Raw genomic sequence first — 16,477 nt, 5'->3', positions numbered from 1 at the left:
CATAATTATGAGATTTCAATAGAGGAGTTTCATAAACATTAACTTTGCAAAAATATATCTTCAAAACAAATCGAAAGAACCCTTCAAAGACTTGATATCGAAGGAACTTATTGACGTTGACAGTGAATAAAAATTACTGCGTGTCATGACGTCAGTAAACATTATCGCACGCGCTTTTTGGTGAAATGTACAAAAATGAGCTTTTTTATGCAGTTTCTTCACAAAAAATAATTAAGGTATGCTAGAAAAAATATCTATCACGTGTATCCGTTCCGAATAGAAAAATCCGACCCTCGGGCACGCTGCGTAGCCGGTAACTCGGCAAGCCTCGTTACCAGGCAACGCAGGTGCCCTCGGGTCGGATTTTTCTATCCGGAACGGGAACACATGACAGATATTATTAGTATGTTTATTATACTTTGAAATTAAGAAATGTGTTATCTTACTGTTATGAATGGATTATATGTTTATACTCATAAATTCAACATTTAATATACTATTCTCTTGCTGTCGCCTACTTTCATACAAGTAGAAAACAGAGGGGTATACGTATTCCGAATCTGCAACGGTTTAAGTAAGGAGTAAACATTCCCTGCAGTAGTTGATACAAAATATAATAAACGTCCACATTTATCCCTATCTGAGAAAAAACATTTATTGCATTTTATAGACAATCGCTGCGTAAAAAATGAACAACAATTCGATCGGGTCTTTACTTAATACTTAAAAATCCAAAAAAGTAATGCAAAAGAATTATCGTTTAATATGTATATGAAACTACAGAAACAAGCACAGTAGCCAAAAGTTTAAACATAAACCCGTTTAATGGCACAGGGTAAACAAGTGAAAGCTATGTTCGAACGTTTAAAATAATTTGGTAACGGACTTTAAAATGCTGTAGAATCCAAACGCCCAAACGGCCAAGGCGTAAACATGTCTTAAAATGTTTGTAAGCTGTACAAAATCCCCCCTGGGGGAGCAAACTCCTTTTTCTGCTCATAGTCTAAACCGTTTTATAGTCAATTATAAATTTTTCATTGGAAAATGAGCATCTCTTTCAATGTCGAATCCTTGGCGTGACTGTTTGTTGACTGCTTGGTGACTTGTTTGGTGCCTGTTTGGTCAGGATACTGTGGGCTAATAGATTATTGATACAGTATTTTCACCAAAAAAGTACATAGTTCTAGTTATATATCAATAAAGGTAACTTTCCACTTTTAATAGTTTTACCGAAGGCGGGGCTCCATTACCGGCGTATAATGCGCTATGTATCATTTAAAATGGCGAAGCTATATTAAAAGTTCTCCTTGTTTAAAGTCTTCATCCGAAGCAAAGTATTGCCTTCCGACGTAGCATTAATGCCGCAATTTATCACATGGTATACACACACTGACAAGGGACAGCAACAGCTTAAGAGGTTGAAGTCTCGATGGGGTTGGCTATTACATGTACGGTGACGTCTTCTCTAAAAAGTAAAACTTTAAAATATGTTTGAAAAAATAACAACAAGGGTTCATTTTTAATATTCTGCACCCTAAAACTTAATTCTTGTAAACAGAAAAAAGAACAGAAAAAGCACTATACAGCCCTGAATTTGCAGCCATCCTACTTAGCCTTATAGCCACTGTCAACTGTTTATGCACATTATTTAAAAAATGACTGTACTTAGAGCGTTTAGTAATTTTTTAAAGATAATCAGTTGAATGGTGTACTCTACCTATATAAATATATCACTATAGCGAAGTTTTTATCCGTTCAAACTAAAAATATATAAGTATATATAATCCTTGACCCATTTAACCGTGTTTGACATTCGCAAGGACGGTAATGATGAAGCCCTGAACCATTTAAGATAGTGGGCGCTCGAACTTCGAAATGACAGCACTGATGAAGCATTGAACCCTTCAAAAGAGCGCTCGACCTTCGGAAGGGCGACAATGATGAAGCATTGAACCATTCAAAAAGAGCGCTCGACCTTCGCAAGAGCGGCAATGATGAAGCATTAATCCATTCAAATGAGCGCTTGACCTTCGCAAACACAGCACTGATGAAGCCTTGAACCATTCAAATGAGTGCTCGACCTTCGCAAGGACAGCACTGATGAAGCACAGCACCATTCAAATGAGCGCTCGACCTTCGCAAGGGCGGCATGATGAAGCATTGAACCATTCAAAAGGGCGCTCGAGGTTCGCATGGGTGGCATGATGAAGCATTGAACCATTCAAAGGAGCGCTCGACCTTCGCAAGGGTGGCAATGATGATTTCATGACTCTCTAATATTAATGTTACCGGCGAAATTCCATGGAATGGTATATTCTAAGTCTAATACATATAACGGAAAAGAGACTAATTACGAGTTCAATATATGGTAAGGTTACTGTAATCTCCGCGCCTGTAAGAACCAGCCAGATTTACGTTCCTTGATTGCGAGATGGGTGAAACTGTGATGCGGAATGTAAGCTGTAAACACGACATTAATTTCTATCTCATTCTAGCACTCCCATTCTAGGAAGATCTTTTTTCTTGCAGAACATAATTATATTTCATTTCAATAGTTTCTGTTTACTTGATATGTTTATCCACTTCGGCCCAGTTTCAAAGTGGCCAGAGTTCAGATCATGTACATAAAATGTATAATCGAACGTGCTGTTCTATGACAGCTCTTGTTACTGATCGTACTAAAACTATGACAGAAGTCATAATATCTCGATTCGAACATATCTTCAAATTCAATATATCAAAATTCATCGTTAATTCTGAAATCTCCATGTTAAGTTTACAAAATAGTTTAACAGAAACTGAAGGAAAGCAATATTTATGCGAAAAACTATGTCACCTCCACTCTCAAAATTTAAAGAAAAGTGATCCATGCAGAAGGCGTTGCCTCCTCGTCCGCGTCCCAGTTTACCGTAAAGCCCTTAAAGGTTGACTAATATTTGTGCGTGGCGCGTATTTATAAACAAGGCATGATGCTTTATCGAGGCCATGACTAATGACAAAATGTCTAATTATTGTATGTTTAAAACTCATTTTGAATTTAACAATTATTAGATCATTTCCAACACTGATAAATATGGAATGCGATTATTGACTTACTGTAAAATCAATAACCATATTTTTCATTTTCAAATGCAATGAAACTAAAAAGGTTATTAACTACAATTCTCAATCCCTATAAAAATTCTTGATCTTGGGTTGCATTTCATTCATAAACTAATACTATCATGTTTAAGGTAAATTGGATTTCGTTACAATTTATTACTTAACTCGATTATTTAAACGCAATATACCCTTTTCACACACATTTTTGGTAATGAAGTCGTGAAAGAAAAGCTCGGTTTTCTTTATTTTAAATTTAATGTATACACCATTTTCATCAGACATCAGGACACGACATTATACGTTGTACGATCACATAAATAGTATGTGAATGCGAATTTAAAGAATACAGGGCGTATAATTATCGCAAACGTAATCAGACACCGTTTTATTGATACCGACCATGCGGACTTCCTTTCAGTATCATGCGCTTCTGAGTTTTTAAACTTCCTAATTCATCCAAACATTTGAAAGTTAAGAAAACATACAGATGTGTCGTTAATAACGAAAAATTGTTCAACAGTCATGGTTATAGTAAACCTCATAGTAAACTTTGTGATAATATTAGTACATATGATAACTTCAGGTTAGTAAAACATTTTTATATATATAAGTATATAGTATTAAAACTTTGTCATTCAGTAAACCTCTGTATATAATTATCCATCGGTGGTGGTATTCAAAATAGGGCTGAATTTCGACCTTTTAGAAAAATAACGTATTCACGTATTTCTTTTGATTGCACCTAAGCTATCAGGAATCACTTGAATCGTTCTTGAATAAGGTATCAATCTTAGATTTAACCTGACCGTATAAAGAAGCATGAAATTTTTCTTAAGAACGAAAGTATATCAGTTCTGTAAGGTCTCTACAGGTTTATTTTAACAAAAACTAGGGCAGGCTTTAATTTATGTGTACTTATGTATGTATAAAATTGTAATTGTTTCAAACACAGTAACGATCACAAATGTCGGCATATAAATGATAAGCCTTTTTGTTTAATTAGTATTTCAGAGGTGATATTTGATATTGGTCTTAATTGGATCCAAGAACGATGTAGCTAATCGGAATCCTCGGTCAAAAATAACGGACCTATACAGTGAATGAAGTCAATGATGTATGACCATAAGATTGACTTAAGTCGAATACCGAACCCCTGATAGCTTTCTATGGTTCATCGATATAATAGTATTTATAGTTAAACGTTATATTTGAAAATTTACTGTTCCATTGAAACTGTTGAAGTTTATCAAGCTTGTCCGGTGTATCCGCAAGAAGTGTAAATCGATTTCAAAGTATTTTAAACGTATGCACAAATATTGCATGGTCGATAAACGGAATGGGATGGAATGATATGGAAAAAAATCATAGAAACCAACTGGTCAGGGGTGAGGGTACCTATCACCCACTTCCCCATAACTGTTTATTTATTTTATGACCTTTATATTTACCTCATATATCTTTTTATATGCCCTTTACTGTCACAATAAATCAAGTAAATCAAAGCATGGCTTTACCATCCTTAAGCATTTTATAGATTGTAAAGTTGAATGGTTTGTTATTCAATAATCGTACGGAATATGCTGGATCTACTTATTTTTGTTCACATTTTCAGCACTTTGTTTGTACCAATCGGAACACTTCGGCCATTTGCCACATGTGTGTTCACAGACATGATAAATTATATTTCAACTTGATGGATGGATGATAAATTAATGAATGATTGATGATGAATGAATGAATGATGGATGGATTATGGATAGGATGAATGATGGATGGATTATGAATGGGATGGAAAGATGGCTGGCTGGATGGATTGATGGATGGATAGATTATTGACGCTGGATGGATGGGTGACTGGATGGATGGGTGGATGGGTGAATGATGGATGGATGTATGAATTGAATATGGATGGATAGATTATGGATGCTTTATAGATGGATGCTGCATGAATGTATGGATGCTGGATGAATGGATGGATGGATGGATGGATGGATGGATGGATGGATGATGGATGGATGTATGGATGGATTATGAATGGATAGATTATTGATGCTGGATGGATGGATGTTAGATGGATGGATGGTCTGATGATTGCCGGACGGACAGGTTGACGGACGGACGGATGAATGGATGAATGTCACATAACTTCTGTTCTGAACGAACGCTTATCAATGTTAGCATTCGGCCGCCGGTATGCTAAATTGCTATAATCATGTTAGCACGTGTATTTATATATATATGCGTCGCTACTATGGTAAACAATAAATATATCAGAGGTTGAATTCGCTATCCCCCTGCTAAATCTTCATTGCCATATTCGTCACGATTTAATCAAAAGTCGAAATATTAAAATCAAGACATTCACAAAAGTTATGTTACAGAAGGTAACGCTCGGGTTCGTTTTATTGACGACGGGTTGCATGGACAAAGCAAGCGTAATATTTATGTATATTAAATATTTTTAGAAGATGTTGAATCATCAAGTGTTATGCATCGATTGGCACATATCAACCCTATTCGCACTTGATAAACTGTAGTATTTAGGTGATAAGGTATAGGGTGAAGAACTGTTATTAACAAGGGTACTCGCATGCAGGTATTTACTGACTAGGTAAACCTACCTTAAACGACTCTTCTCCGTATTATACTAAACTAAACCGAGATAACTTTTACACCCACCCCAGTGAACACTATGTGTCCAAAACATTATAAATGATTAAATATTGGTTATGAATGAGAAAAAAATAACTCAAAAACAATGAAATAGCTGTTTTTATATCAACAGATACAGTTTAGAGTTACATGAATCTCAATAAACATAAATAAACCATCTTTGACAGTTGCGTTATATGAAACTAGTTTACCGACAGCATTGATAATGTCCCCGTTTTTCTATTGCCAACTTTAAAATATAACCACATAAGACTTTCACTTCAGGCTCATCATAAGATATACTGTTTATGGTCATCTGTTTTGGCCTTCATTTTCATTACCATGACAGGTACACGGCAAATGTACGTTTATATTATGACATTCTTATCTGGTTCGATGGTGTTGAAAGATATCTACCACCCATTTCGTCAATATTTACACTTCAACTTCCATTCCTAAAATGAACTGCCTTTCGGTAATTGCGGTTATCATCCGATGAACGCAACATCTTCAGATATGTTCGGATCGCAATTATTGTGACGTCATTTGATAACACGTATCCGGTTACAGTCTGGTAACAATTCTTGAATGAAATAGTGCACTATTGGGTTAAAATATATTAAGTAAAGAGTTGCGGGATTTATGTCATCATCGGGGATATCAACTCAATTTGGCTGCTCAAAGTACGCATGGAGTCCTTCGGACTCCAAAGCAACATAGACAGCATCCATAGCCAAAACAGTTTTATCTGCAACGTAGTAACTCATAGGGTTGTTTCGGAGTTTGTGAGAGTATTCACTGCATTTTTCAAGGATATTTCATTTTAATTTTTGCCATGACTCATAATTATTAAACTGCATCATTTTCTACAAGAGAAATTCAGGTTTTGAGTCCCTGGTTCAAAAGAGGGGATAATACCCGGTATAGACCGTGATTTGGAAGTTTAAAGGATAGAAACTATCAGTATGTTTGTGCATATATCTCCTTAGCTAAGTATTTGTTCGGTAAATGTCTGCGTTCGCTTATCTATGTTGTCTTCTAATGGCATCATGTTCTTCACTAAATAGTCCAGTCATATTGTGACAAGATTTTACCAAATTGTGCACTTTTGGTTAAAATGATAAAACGTTGCCTGTTGACACATACGCATGTTAAGGTAAAATAAGCTCAGAACCCACCTAAATCTCGTCCAATATGGCCGTTAAAATCCAAGATGGCCGCCATAACCCATACAATTAACATGAGGAACTTTCAAAATTAAATTGTTCTGTGGAGCAACACCCCTTTTAAAAAAAATAAACTTTCTTGTGATTTAAAAAGATTTATTAGTGCAATAAAAATGATAGTTCACTGTTTCAGTGTTTAAAACAGTGAAAGAACATTTTATGATATTTTTTTCGGAAATCTAAGGTGGAGTTCAAATGGTCGCGATAAAATTTGAATTCAGTAAAATTGTTATGTTTAAATATGGCTTTTTATTTTTACTAAGATAAGGACGAATAGCCTGGATGAATATTATTCTATTAAGCTCTTAAATCGTACTTCAAATTTACCTACAACATTGACCACTTCAAGGTACATGTAATGGTCTTTTCAAGGTCAGAGTATGAATAATACCCAATTTCTTTTAAATATCCTTTTCTTATTTTTAAGTTTAAATTATGTATTTGGTCTTCCTTTGAGATTCATTTGCTATCAAAACAGACTGCTAAAATTTCAAATACATTTAATCATAAAAGCCATCTCACTCCTATTTCAGCTGATATATTGGAAATTTAAACACATCTTGGTTTTTATTTGTTTAGAATGAAAGAAACGTGAATACGTGCAGTTAAATATTTTTCTGACAGGATGAAATTTGTTTGGGATGTCACCGATGTCTTTATTGTTTGCCTTAAATATCTGCAACATAATACGGCTTAGTGAATAACAGTTGTATTAAATGCAAAAATTTAAGTATAACGTGAATTATATTAGCTTCCTCATTATCTCTTTTACCATATTAACGTATCTAAAATAAACCTTAGGTGTAGTTTTACCCACGCGGCGTTACATCGCAACATTATGTTAATAAATGATTTAAATAACTGTTTCATAATGTAAATTAAATGACATTCACAACTACGGATTTTAAAAGCAATGTCAAAATCCTTTGAATCTCAAAATGCAAATATGAAAAATATATTTTTATATTCGTATTTAAGCCATACCATAAATAAAACAAAATCACAAAACAATTTTAATAATATTTCATCTGTTTTCCCATATTTAAAGTCAAGTTAACAATACAGTGTCCCTACTTTAGCGCACCCAGTGCTAACACGCCATATATAATTTATTTTTGTGAGTTTCATCTTTATGCCCATTCAGTCGGAAGTATCACCTTTTAAGTCCATTTTGTTTGTTTTTTGTTGTTGTTTTTTTTGTTGTTGTTTTTTCAAACTAATGTATTAATAATCTTTAGTATTTTAGTACCAAACAACCCAATCTAAGTTATGCCCAGGGTCGAAACAGTATCAAGAAAGTCTTAACGTGTTTTGTTAAGTGAGTGCCTCAATATGTATATGAAAAAGTACAGAAACATGCTCAGTAGCCAAAAGTTTAAAGTGACACTCTTATTCTAAATCAATGCATACACATGTAAAACAAATATCAATTTTGACTGATAAACCTTAAACAACTAAATAATGCATATATGGAAAATATTAATTACTGATAACAAGATTGTAACCGTGTATTTAGTAGCAGAAATATTAAATGATTGGTGAATGCTAAAAGATTAACTCAGGTTTACTGTAGTCTAATACTGTGTTTTATGCACATTTCTTTCAAATTAAACTCTGTATTTTTCATACGCACCATGGTTTTTGACATGTATTTTTTCCTTTTTGAACATTAAAACAATATATTTAATTGTGGTAAATTTGGGAGTGCATCTTTAAACACAACTCCCATTAGGGCGCTATTTCAAATTGCCTCTTGTTGACACAATAGGTCACCAGCAGCCCTCTGTTTTCTAAGTGTGGTTACAATCAAAGCAATTTATTCGAACAAGCCTGGGACGGGCTCTACAAAAGTCAAGCCAGAGCTAAATCAACCTTTGGTGTCAAACATACAGTGAAGGGGTTCTATAAAACTCTTTTAAGTGCCCTGTAGACAATAGTTTTGCTATACCTGAGACCATTTAGTGCAAATAAACCAATGCGGTGACATATAAATCCTAATTCTGCTTCAATAAAGTTAAGCTAGTGTTAAACAAACCATAATGAAAAGGCCATTTACATCTAAATATAATTACAAATGCAGCTACATTTAAAGCTGCACTCTAACAGATATATCATTTTTACAACTTTTTTTATTTCCTGTCTTTGAAAGAGCAAATTATTGCGTAAATGTCTGTAAACCAATAATAAAAGGTTGCTGACATGAAATCAGATCGCAGATTTTCATATTTTCGATCGAAAATTAAAGCTTTATGGCTTAAACCGTTACTAACGGTTTAACAAAAATGCATAAAACATCATTTTTTGAAATTAAAAATAGAAATCTGCGATCTAATTTTTGTCAGCAGTCTTATATAACGTGTTTCCATGGATTTTCGCATAACTTGGCTCGTTCCAAGACAAATCAAAGTGCTGAAAGCACTGATGGACTAGGGCTTCATTTAGGAGAATGTTGACAACCATGTTCTAAGCATTGACAAAATCGGCTCACATCACAAGGGGTCACTGTTTGATGGGCTAGCTTAAATTTTAGACTAAAACTGCTTGCAAGCTGCAAAGGAAATTTGAAAAATCTAGTTAAGTGTGCGTAGAGTGAGGGGTGTGTGTGTGGGGGGGGGGTAAAGCGTTAAATCAGATAAAGTTATAGTTCTTTTGAATTTCTCAAAGTCGTTACAAACTTGTACAAATTAATTCACGTGGTTGGCACACATACAGCTTTAATTTGATCAAATCCTTTTATATCAAAGGTCTGTTATTTGCAGTTTCAGAGAAGATTTTCAATGATGTAATAATATAATATATAAAAAACCTGTCACCTATTTTTCAGGGCAGCTTTAAACCACAGGGTCATACTTTGAACAATCTTTGTAAAAAACATCTACATTGTACACCTATGTCAGACTGCATACACAATGCTATTATGAAGCAGTTTTTATTTAAAAAGTGAAGAATTATTTTCTCCTTCTTAATTTGTGCTTGGTATTCAATTCATATAACATGTAACCATGATAACTTAGTGCAGTTGATGAATACTAAGCACTGCCTTCTGTCTAATGCTATTCATATTACTGCTGCAGACTTTTGTACATAGCAAAGCAAGTTGAGTAGACTAAGATGAGATGAATATCGTTTTTAAAGTATGAAATATTGAAATGTCTTTTAAATACTTTGACAATCAAATTTTATAACATGGTGTCAGCATTTCATCACACTGCTAGTGAGAATGGAATACCAAACATAATTTTATTCTTTATTATATACCCATCATCAATCCACATGCAATACATATCACAAACTACTTTAACCCATATTCCGCTCCAGTGCAATACGGCCATATACCACTCTTGTGACGTCACGTCATAAAAAGAATGTTGCGCAATATTAAATTGACGTCATTAAAGCAATTAGTGCATCCTTAAAATGAAATTTATTATGCAAAGATGTGGCTTTTAAGTGATCTAATCAGTAATGTATATAATAAAAGGGTTATTAGTACTGCGTTTTGATCCGGATATGGCCGAATGTCATATTTGATTCTGGTAGTTTTTTGTAGATTTTGATTTTACTCGGCTTGTGCCTTATGAAATCCGAATCTGCAAAACAATCTACTTAAGTCGAATACAACCTCCTGGATCAAAACGCAGTACTTATAACCCTATTATGTACAAAACCTGTTACCCCTTGGACAGAGCATCTTTAACCCACAGGGCCATTGTAACTTTGAACAATCAGTAAAAGACAATTACATACAAGATGCTTAAGGAAGTAGTTTGGAAAAATTAAGAATTATTTTCTCCGTCTTAATTTGTATGCATTAGATAACTCAATAAATGCAGCAGTTGGTCATTCTTGTATTGTCCTCTGTCAATGTCATGATAGCTCCCTATCTCAATAGATGCAAAAGGTTGTAGGTTCATGATTCTCCTGGTCCAATATGTCATACAGAAAGAAGATGTTGAATGTAGAATCAAGAAGCTTTCGTTTCAGGCACTCCAAATTGAATAGTACTATAACATTTGAAGTGCCAAGCATTTGTTGGATTCCTAGGCAACAGGTATCAGGTGTTGCAGTACATTTGGCAAATACTTTTCACCCGACCTTGTAAATCTAAAAAAGCTTTCATTTCGCAAAAGTAGTTCTTATAACTATATTAAGGTTGCTAAATCAGAGTTTGAATAATTCTTAAAACTAGATGTGCCTTTAATTGCAGCAATTTGTACTTCAACTTATAATGTCAATTAAGCTGGTTAAGCAATACTGCAGTTCCTTGGTGTGGGAATTGCTTTATTTACTTGAATAAACAAACAGCTCTTGCGTTGGAAAGTGCAATGTATTAACATGCATTTTTCTTGCCCTGACCCCACCCAAGCCTTAAATCTTAGATCAACATATACTTGGGGCTATGTGTAATATGAATGAGAACTATAAATTATGTTCAATTTAGTGCCACTTATGATATTTCATTCCACATACAAAAACACTAACATGTTCTTTAAAACCAATATCCTATGTTATGATAAAACCATTGCCAAGTTGGTAATTTGAAAAGACAAGAAATTATATCTGGTCAGGGTTTGACATAGTCTTTCTAGACAGCTGGAATTGTTTTGCAGTTACTTTGAAAATCTTCAAAAGCTAAACTAAACAAGACTGGAGCAAAAAACTCACAATACCAAAAGGGTTTTTCAAGACTTACGAGATCATTCTCACATCACCTATACCATTAGTTCTTATCTTCAAACTTAAGTCAACATAATAATTAATGTTTTACATAAATATTGCAATGAATAAAACATATTGCAATAAGTGTCAATAATATAGCAATCAAGTATGATCATTATAGGCTTAAACATGAGATTTCAACATTTTCCTAATAATTTTACTTAACAATTTTCTCATTATTTACACAAGCTGAAGAAATGGTCTCTTTTTGAATACTTCACATATTTCATGGCTTTCATCATTCATACTAACATTTTGCTTGTTATTTCAATATTCAATGATTTTGTAAACATTCATAAATGATGGTTAAAATGAACATTCATGCTAATCATGCTTACCATAAGCACCTGACTGACCAATCAGTATCCAATTTTGGCAGGGCTTATTGGTGGTTCATTGAAATCAACCATGACCTCCCACAATCTACACTGATCAACAGTAGTTAATGAATTGTTTCAATTGATCTTATTTTCATTAACTTAGAAAACAACTGCAGTGAATAAAATTTATTCCTCATCACTGAGAGAAAGTTTCGAAAAATAAACGAAGCCGAGTTACATCTAGTATGATATCAAATCCTACAAATGTATTCATCATTTTATATAATCGTTTTTAGTAAATGGTAATTTTTTTAAAGTCTAAGTTTCATTTTTGTGTATATCAAAGAACATTTGTGTGTATAATTTTGATGATATTTTGTGATTCATTAAATTTCATTCTTGTTTCATTTAGTGTTCAATCCCAAGTTTTCTTGTTCACATTTAAGTGCAAGAAAAGTCACTTAATTATGATCTGAATAAATTCATTATAATGTAAGGTCACATAAAGGATATATTGTGCTTTTTAAAAATAACATTTTTTCATCTGTTTAAAATTATGTCAAATGCAGTGCATTGAAATTTTATTATGAGTTTAAAGCTGCACTCTCACACATTGAACGTTTTGACAACTTTTTTATTTTTTGTCTTGGAACGAGCCAATTTTTGCGAAAATCCATGGAAACCAGTTATATAAGACTGCTGAACAAAATTTAGATGGCAGATTTTTATATTAAAGTCAAAAAATTGATGTTTTAAGCATTATTCTTAAACTGTTAGTAACGGTTTAAGCCATATAACATTAATTTTCGAACGGAAATATGACAAACTATGAGCTGATCTGATATCATTGTTTGAAGATGTTAACGCAAAAATTTGCTCTTTCCAAGACAAAAAAAAATTGTAAACACGGTAAATCTGTGAGAGTGCAGCTTTAAGCTATGACAGGAATAATTCAAGGGAATTATTTTTTGTGATTTCTAGCATTAAAATTGTCAATTTTCTACAATTTTCTTTATTTTTTTGCTTTTTCATAATTAACTGAGTACAGCCCCTTTAAACTGTACCTTATAATGTCTGTGACTTATCAAATATTTAATAGTAATGGTCTACAACCAAGATTTGTTTTAATTATCCAGGTTTCAAACTGCATTGTGTATACGATTGGAAAGGTAATTTTGAAAGCTCACTTAGTATAATTTTTACAAATAGCATTCACCCTGCAAGGTACTCATATTTGGATGATACATAAAGATTTGCACAGTCATTTATGTATACTTGCATTTATTGATACAGGATACCTTTTTCAAATCTTTGATTTAGATCGCAAAGTATAACTTATATGAATAAATATATATTCTTAACTTTATCTGAATACACAAGCTAATGCATCAGTCAATTGTAACCATGCCCCCCCCCCGGTCCCGGAATAGCGGGGACTTTTACTTTCGGTCCAGCCAACCCCAGCTAAAATCCCCGCCCTGCGGAGATAATCTGATGGTAAAGTCCCCACCAAATGCCCCCGCACCCAAGGGACATTAGGTTAAGCCCCATCCTCACTGTATTTTTCGGGAAGACCCGGCACTGCGGGGCAACCTGAAAGGTAAAAACATGGCCCATTTCGCTGGCTATCCCCGGTATACCCCCGGATGTGGGAGCCGTGGTTACAATTGACTGGTGCATAATGATCCATAGTGATCCAATCTCATGCCAAGATGATTTCTGGTCTGACATCACGAGGTTAGTTATTCTTAAGCATAAAAAATCCTGGACAGCATTTGAGAAAGACTATTGTGAGGTTAAATCTTCATTTAATTAATCAGTTGACTTGTGGCGTTTAGGGAACAAAATTAAAATCAAAATATTCAATAAGTCAACAAGTCAACTGATTAATTAATACAAATTCAATTCTATCTCCACAATATTCGGCACTGCATTGTTAAATAAAACTCAAAAGTTACACTTGTAAATTATTTAACCAAATACCTTTCCCTCAAATATTTCACAAATTTATATTGATCTATCAACAACAATGCATCACCATACTGTATCTCTGACTGATTTTTGATTTTCATTCTTGGCTAGAAAACAAAAAAATGAGCACAAAGTGTCTTCAGAAAAAGAACTTGTAAAGTATGCACCAGTTTGTAACCACGCCCCCCTAAGGGAATAGCAGGTACTTTGACTTTCGGTCCAGCCAATCCCCGGTAAAATCCCTGCCCTGCGAGATCAAACGGGTGGTAAAATTCCATGAATAACGTCCCCGCATCCCGGGGATCTAAGGTAAGAGCAATTCCCTGATATATTTTGAGGGAAGACAAAACCACCGCAATCATCCGGCATTGCGAGGACACTAGCTCTGGCTTCCATAACTTTAATATTGATATGTATGTTTTTGATGTTTACAACACGTCCAAAATGGTAATATATAATGTGTTCGCTGAAGTTCTTTAGCTACGAGAGCACCAGAAAGGTAAAAACACAGCCCTTTTCCCCGGTATATCCCCGAGGGGGCCGTGGTAACAATTGACTGGTGCATTATAAGAGAGGAAATCAAAATTGAGCATGCAAGATTGTTTTATCAATGGCCATGGCTTATCACCATATCATTGAACAAAATGTATAAAGTAATTATGTACTTACACTGAGAGTGGCTCCAAGACTTTTCTATGCACATAGGTAAACAATCATCTTATTCACAGATGCTGTGCACATATTCATATATTTGGCTTCATTTAGAATGAAACTTCATAAATAAGTATGCGCATATTTGATATTTTTTATCTCCATTTTGCAATTGAAATCACATGATTTTTTTCAAACGAACTTGTATTGCTTGAAAATTTACGTGTCAGGGACCGACTTCGGAATACCAACATTCTATACAAAGGATAACAATACTTTTTTAAACCAACTTTTCTGGTTGTTTTCTTCTTAGACCGCACGCTTTATTCCCTTTACGTATGAATTCACAAGACATTTCGAATGCGCAACGGGCACCGCGGTTAGCTGATACTGGTTTCATTTCGGATAAAAGAGAAAGAGGGTACCAGTCTATCAATACAGAGCATTGAACGGAAAATTTTCGATGCGTACTTTTCCAATATGTTCATATTCTTATTGCATATAATCTGACCGTATGCAAGAACATTCATGTAGTTAACCCGATTAACTCACTCGCTACGTATGAATTTCTTGTGCTTCATTAAAAGAACATACAGTTAGCTTGAATTGTAAGGAGATCTATTTTTATTGAATGTTTTCATTGTAATCAGTTCTGGTACTACTTTGATTATTCGAATTTGCTAACCGAAATCCAATTTAAATACAGCGTATGAATACATTACGTCAGTGAACCCCCAGATGCGGCTTGAGAATGCAGATAGCGTGTTTATGGCTATGAACTAGGCCCCAAGTGCCCTAGTCCAAAAATGAAAAGGCTGTCAAAACGTTCAATCTGTGAGAGTGCAGCTTTAAATTCATCATTTTTCAAGCAAACACCAAAGCAGTATAACAATCGGCATTCTTAACCACAGCAAGCTTCAACACAAATCATTCTAAACAGTGTGTCTGAACTCAAGTCAGTCCAGTTCTCCCCATTGTTTTATGACTACAATAAAGCACATTTAGAGCAAGTGTATCTCCAATAAAGCCTCTTCAGTGCCAAATCGACCACATTTTGGCAACAATGAAGCCAATTCAGAGCAAAACAAACTATATATTTCTAATATAGCTTTTTCAGTGCCCAAAAGACTATATTTGGCAGCCATATGCCCGAGTTGAAGCCAAACAAACCCATGTGAAGCATTCTCAGTACCACAATAGATCACATCGTGGCAACCATATAGCCATTACAGAGACAAAAACAACACATTTCATATCACACTTAAATTATTCCTACACAGTACCAAACAGACCGTATTTTGGCAACCATCAAGCCCATTTAGAGCCAGAACGAATTAATGAATAGCTCTTATTAAGCCTAATTTGTGCTAAAACAGTTTGGCAATATCATGTTCAATTAAGTTAAAAATTTCTGCAATACTGCAACAAAATAAAAGGAGGTGATTTTTCATACAATTCTTTGCGATAAGCATTAACTTATGGAAATAAAGGGGTTTTGACTTAAAATCGATAAATTATTCATTTTTTAGGGAAATTATGTTTGCCAGGGCAACATATATTTTGTTTTTGAGGATTTTTGTTATGAAATTTGAAATTGGTGACTCACTCAACATCTTATTAATCATAAAACCGCACTAAACAAGGCATTTAATAAGGTCACAGTACGTACTACAACTATATATTAACATGGTTATGGTATTGGCGGCCATATTGGATAATGTCAGAGTTTTGAGTCTTGAGTTTTTTTCTCAATTATATTCATCTTCTCTGCAAGTGTAACAAGTTTCAAAGTTTAAACCCAATTTGCACACTTTCTACAATGTCATTCGACTAAAA

The 16,477-nt window shown here is 34.2% G+C and overlaps 1 protein-coding gene across 1 annotated transcript in view; it reads left to right on the top strand.

Annotated features, from left to right (window-relative positions):
• Positions 1-3,521: 3,521 nt before the first annotated feature.
• Positions 3,522-16,477, top strand: part of LOC128241663 (hemicentin-1-like) — a 43,008-nt gene continuing 30,052 nt past the window's right edge. Inside the window, exon 1 of the mRNA XM_052958685.1 lies at positions 3,522-3,685. Coding sequence (XP_052814645.1) covers positions 3,625-3,685 — 61 coding nt within the window. The 5' untranslated portion in view covers positions 3,522-3,624. The remainder of the gene's footprint in view (positions 3,686-16,477) is intronic.

Source organism: Mya arenaria, chromosome 7, assembly GCF_026914265.1.
Source record: "Mya arenaria isolate MELC-2E11 chromosome 7, ASM2691426v1".
Lineage (NCBI taxonomy): Eukaryota > Metazoa > Mollusca > Bivalvia > Myida > Myidae > Mya > Mya arenaria.
This window is presented reverse-complemented; position numbering and strand designations above follow the sequence as displayed.